Source organism: Cetorhinus maximus, chromosome 23 (assembly GCF_964194155.1).
Source record: "Cetorhinus maximus chromosome 23, sCetMax3.hap1.1, whole genome shotgun sequence".
Lineage (NCBI taxonomy): Eukaryota > Metazoa > Chordata > Chondrichthyes > Lamniformes > Cetorhinidae > Cetorhinus > Cetorhinus maximus.
Genome location: NC_135901.1, coordinates 15,961,530 through 15,967,641, shown reverse-complemented (window position 1 = coordinate 15,967,641; position 6,112 = coordinate 15,961,530). Strand labels below are relative to the sequence as shown.

The 6,112-nt window shown below is 44.7% G+C and overlaps 1 protein-coding gene across 1 annotated transcript; it reads left to right on the top strand.

Moving 5' to 3' along the window:
* Positions 1-873: 873 nt before the first annotated feature.
* On the top strand, positions 874-2,368 carry LOC144696950 (uncharacterized). The gene has a single exon (XM_078568668.1). It carries the CDS (start codon positions 874-876, stop codon positions 2,296-2,298), a length of 1,425 nt encoding a protein of 474 aa, XP_078424794.1. The 3' UTR covers positions 2,299-2,368.
* Positions 2,369-6,112: the final 3,744 nt, after the last annotated feature.

Sequence of the window (6,112 nt, the reverse complement as noted above, 5' to 3'; positions counted from 1 at the left end):
ACACACAGCAAACTCAAACCAAGAGAAATATTTGTCTCGTCTGACATAGGTCTTTAAAATAAAAACAAAAATTGCTGGAAAAACTCAGCAGGTCTGACAGCATCAACGGACAGAAAGACAGAGTTAATGTTTCGAGTCCATATGACTTCTTCAGAACTCAAGAGTCATACGGACTCGAAATGTTAACTCTGTCTTTCTCTCCACAGTTTCTGTCAGACCTGCTGAGTTTTTCCTGCAATTTTTGTTTTTGTTTCAGATTTCCAGCATCCGCAGTATTTTGATTTTATCTCGGTCTTTAAAATCCTCATTAGGATGGGCAGGTCGATGCGGACAGAATGTTTCCACTTGTTGGTCTGTCCAATGCTGGAGGTCTTCTGTACACAATAGTTACAAATAAATCCAACAGGAAAACTGGAGATGCTTCTTTCCTGAGGCAGTAATTAAAATGTGGAACTCACTACTACAGTAAGTGGCTGAGAAAAATACCTGAGACTCTTTCAAAAAGAAACTGGATGAGAACATGAGAGAAAAGGGATTAGAAAGATCAACTGAACGGCTGAGATTAGGTTGGCAGAATGGGAGGAAATTCATGTGGATTAGAAACTCCAGTACAGACTAGATAAACCGAATGGCCTGTTTGTGTAATGTATACTCCGTGTAATTCTTTGTAAACTTATTTTACAGGGTAATAGAAGAGGAGGATTTGCAGACAGGAATATCAAACCAAACCTCACGTCTGACAGAATCAACTGGTTCATTGGGACCTGAAGATTTGTACATCTGAAGGGAATTAATCGACTGTCTCAGCTGGAAACCGGTGAGAGGCTGTTCACCTGCTCCTCCTGTGTGAAGGGATTAATACAGCTGGTAAACATGCTGACACGACAGCGAACTCACAACAGTGAGAGGCTATTCACTTGCTCTGCATGTGGGAAGAAATTCATGTGTTCATCCAACCTGCTGGCACACCAGCTTGATCACTTTGATGAGAAGCCTCTTCAATGCTCTGACTCTGGGAAAAGCATTAAAATCTCTGAGGAACTAGTCCAACAGCAGCGAGTTCACACTGATGAAAGACCGTTCAGCTGCTCCCACTGCGGGAAGAGGTTCAGGCTGTTCTCCCGCCTTGCAGAGCACCAGCTCCTTCACACTCATCAGAGGCCGTTCAGCTGCTCTCACTGTGGGGAGTCGTTCAGCGAGTCAGGGCGTCTCACTGAGCACCAGCGAGTTCACACCAAGGACAGGCCATTCAGCTGCTCCCAGTGTGGGAAGGCATTCACTCAGTTTTCAAGCTACACTAAGCACCAACTGGTTCACTCAGATGAGAGACCTTTTAAATGCTCCGAATGTGAGAAAACCTTTAAAAGAAGCATTGATCTGCTGAGGCACCAGTGCATTCACACTGGGGAGAGACCGTTCCCCTGCTCTGTGTGTGGAAAGAGATTCACTCATTCTTTCCACCTTCTGACACATAAGCGTGGTCACACCGGGGAGAGACCATTCATCTGCTCCGTGTGTGGAAAGAGTTTCATTCGGTCATCCAGCCTTCTGATACACCAACGGATTCACACCGGGGAGAGACCATTCACCTGCTCCATATGTGGCAAGGGATTCACTCGTTCAAACCAACTTCTGATACACAAGCGAGTTCATACTGGAGAGAGACCGTTCACCTGCTCCATGTGTGGGAAGAGATTCACTCAGTCAGCCAACTTGTGGACACATCAGCGGGTTTACACTGGGGAGAGGCCGTTCATCTGCTCCGTGTGTGGCAAGAGTTTCTCTCGTTTGTCCTACCTTGAGGTACATGAGCGAGTTCACACCGGTGTGAGGCCGTTCACCTGCTCAACGTGTGGGAAGAGATTCGCTCATTCATCCCATCTGGTGAGACACCAGCGCAGTCACACTGGAGAGAGGCCGTTCACCTGCACAGTATGTGGGAAGGGTTTCACTTGTTCATCTTATCTGGTGAGACACCAGCGCATTCACAATAGGGAGAGGCCGTACACCTGCTCCTTGTGTGGGAAGGGATTCAATGATTCAACCCACCTGCTGAGACACCACTGCATTCATATGGGGTTGAGGCCGTTCTCCTGTTCTGTGTGTGAGAAGGGATTCACTAATTCACCCAACCTGCTGAGACACCAACGTGTTCACACTGGGGAGAGGCCATTCACCTGCTCCGTGTGTGAGAAGAGATTTACTCGGTCATCCGACCTGCTGAAACATAAGAGAGTTCACATGTTACCAGAAAAGTTGGATTCAGTTGTTGATGCTGAGAATCACATCCAGAACTGAACCTTTTCTCCTTTCTAACTCTAGATTATTTCAGTTCTCATACCTTCAGTTACTCTCATGGACAAGTCCCAGCTCCCCGTACCTCCCAGGGCATCTCAACATTTTATGATTTACATCAATGACTTAGATGAGGGGAGTGAAGAAGTAGCTAAATTTGCAGAGGACACAAAGATAGGTAGGAAAGTATGTTGTGAAGAGGACATGAGGAGATTGCAGATGGATATAGGTAGGTTGAGTGAGTGGACAAAGATCTGGCAAATGGAGTTTAATGTGGGAAAATGTGAAGTTCACTTTGGCAGGAAGAACGAAAAAGCAGAGCATTACTGAAATGGAGAACGGCTGCATAATTCTGAGGTGCAGAGGGATCTAGGTATTCTAGTACATGAGTCACAAAAAGTTAGTATGCAGGTACAGCAAGTAATTAAGAAGGCTAATGGAATGCGATCCTTTATTTCGAGAGGGATTGAACATAAATGTAAGGGTTTCACGCTTCAGTTGTACAGGGCATTGGTGAGATTACACCTCGAATACTGTATACAGTTTTAGTCTCCTTATTTAAGGAAGGATAGAAATACATTGGAGGTGGTTCAAAGGAGGTTTACTGGATTGATACCTGGAATGAGTGGGTTGTCATATGAAAGGTTGGACAGACTGAGCTTGTTTCCACTGGAGTTTGGAAGAGTGAGGGGTGATTTGATTGAAGTATACAAGATCCTGAACGGCCTTGACAAGGTGGACGTCGAAAGGATGTTTCCTCTTGTGTGTGAGTCCAGAACCAGGGGGCACTGTTTTAAAATCTGGGTCACCCTTTTTGGACAGAAATTAGAACTTTTTCTCTCTCAGAGCGTTCTGCAACTTTGGAACTCTGCCTCTGAAGGCGGTGGTGGCGGGGTCACTGAAAATTTTTAAAGCAGATGTAAATAGATTCTTGTTAGGCAAGGGAATCAAATGTTATCAGGATTGAAACACAAGAAGATCAGCCATGACCTTCTTGAATAGTGGATCAGGCTCAAGGGGCCAAATGGTCTACTCCTGTTCCTATTTCTTATGTTATTATGTCTCTCCTAGCCTTAGCATCCAGGGAAGCATAACACATCCAGGATCATTATTGGTGAAATTTTGCTGAACAATTGTGAAAAGAGAGACACCCTGTTGAAGTTTTTCATCCTGCACTCATCAGGACAGATTTGTAAGAATACCAATTGTAAATGGAACAATGATTTATACTACATGAGAAGATGGGCTGATTGGTTGGCAAGAGGACTCTGATTGGTAGAGGTGTTACCACGGAAAATGCACCAGGCAATAGTTAACTGCCAAGCTTTTGTTTAAATTCAAACCAGGCAGGTTGACTCTGATTGGTCATGGGAAATGAACCAGGGAATGACTGTCCCTTAGCTTTTGTTTTGTTGAGAAAGCGCAAAGAAAGTGTGTGGACATACTCTTTCTGTTTGCAAAGGACAGGACCCTGTGTGTGAATACATGAGTTTCTAGCATGTGTAAGTGAGCTATACCGTGAGCATGACTGACAATTTTAAATTGTTTGTCAGTGTCATTCTTAGCACAATCAGATTTGTTTAGTAAGTGCTGTCCAATTGCAGAGTCACTTATCATGTTGGACACTTTGTTCTGAGATTTGCAAGCATGGGCCGGTTGATTATGGTCAGTACTTTGCCTGTTGCGAACAGCCAAAGGGATGTTCTGTTTATCAAAAATGATACCAGAAATGTGTGTGTTTACATATGAGGAAAGGATTGACAGGCTGGGTCTCTTCTCTCTTGGATAAAGGAGACTGAGAGGTGACCTAATCGAGGCCTTTAAAATGATGAAAGGTTTTGATAGAGAGGATACAGAGAGAATGTTTCCTCTTGTGGGGAAGAGAGACCATCAATATAAGATAGTCACCAAGAAATCCAGCAGGGAATTCAGAAGAAACTTCCTAACCCAGAGAGTGATGAGAATGTGGAACTCGCTACCACAGGGAGTGGGTGAAGTGAATAGTATTGATGTATTTAAGGGGAAACGAGATAAGCACAAGAGATAAGCACAAGAGGGAGAAGTGATTAGAGGGTTACAGTGATAGATTTAGATGAGGAAAGATGGGAGGAGGCTCGAGTGGATCATAAACACCAGCATGGACTGGTTAGGCTGAATGGCCTGTTTCTGTGCCTTATATCCTCTGTAATCCTATGTAATCGAGCTCTGAATCCACTGTATTATTTCTGTTTGTGTTGGGAAGCAGCATGGAATTAACCTGAAGACTAAACTCAGACTCTCCCAGGCCATTGTCCTTACCACCCTGCTGTATGGAGCAGAATCCTGGGTCTGCTATCAGAGCCACGTCAAAGCTCTGGAACGCTTCCACCAAAGACACCTGAGGTCCATCATGAGAATTCGATGGCAGGACAAAATCACAAAACAATGAGATCTCCATCGTGCTGGGCTCAACAGTACGGAGACCACCCTCCAGAAAATTCCACTTGGATAGCCAGGCCATGTCCCCACATGGATGATGACAGAATCCCCAAGCAGATCGTCAATGGGGAACTGTCTCAGGGTAAACAACATCAAGGTGGTCAGTACAAACGGTACAAGGACACCCTTAAAAAAGAGCCTTACAAACTTGTGCATTGCAGACCATCTCTCTGGGGAAAACACTGCAGCCGACCGGCCCACGTGGAGGCAAACACTGAAATTTGGTTCAGCATGTTTCAAGGACCAGCTACTCCAGACTCACAACATCCGATGTGCCCAGAGGAAGACCAGTGGTGGAGCAGCTGCAGAAGTTCCTCCGGCACCAACAACGACAACATGAACTGCCAGTTCTGTGGGCGTCCATGGCAATCCCACATCGGACTCTTCAGTCATGAGAGGAGCCACAGAAAACGATGCAATCATTGACAGCTTGGACATACTCGAACAACGAGGCGTCTACCCCAACATTACCCCTGTTCCCTGGATCGGGGAACTATACTCTGTATGATTGCAGTGCTGTTAATAAAGTCAGGAAAAGACAATCTATTGTTGTGAGTTTGATTATCTGGTGTCTGAAATCACAAGATTCAATATTTAGAGTCAACAAGATGAACAAGGAAACACATCACGGCCCAATATTCCAGCTCGATATTCCCAGGAGAAAGTCTGTTATCTAACACCTCGAGTGGACAGAACAGAGAAAGATCCCATCTGTAAGAAACCCTCGAATCATTTGTAAATATCTTTCAAATGTTGACAGGTTCCAACTGTCAGTTTCCATTACATTGAAGTTAATGGGAGGGGAGAGAGCGGTTATTCTAGAATTATAAAGAACACGAGTTAGACCACAGCTAGAGTACTGAGTACAGTTCAGGTCACCACATTACAGGAAGGATGTGATTGTACTGGAGAGGGTAGAGAAGAGATTAATCTGGATGTTGCCCAGATTGTGGAATTTTAACTGTGAGGAAAGATCGGATAGACTGGGATTGTTTTCTGTGGAACAGAGGAGGCTGAGGGGAGATTTAATTGAGATGTATAAAATTATGAGGGGTCCAGATAGAGCAGACAGCACCTATTTCATTAACAGAGAGATCAGTAACCAGGGGGCAAAGATTTAAACTAATTAATGGAGGATTAGAGGGGAGCTGAGTAATGTTTTCACCCAGAGAGTGGTTGGGGATCTGGAACTCACTGTCTGAAAGGGTGGTAGAGACAGAAACTCTCATCACATTTAAGAAACACTCCAATATACAGCTGGAGGTGCTGTAACCTCCAGGGCTACAGACCAAGAGCTGGAAAGTGGGATTAGACTGGATAACTAATTTTCGGCCAGCAC

Coding starts and splice junctions, on each gene's coding strand:
- LOC144696950 (XM_078568668.1), top strand. CDS start 874: ATGCTGACACGACAGCGAACTCACAACAGTGAGAGGCTATTCACTTGC.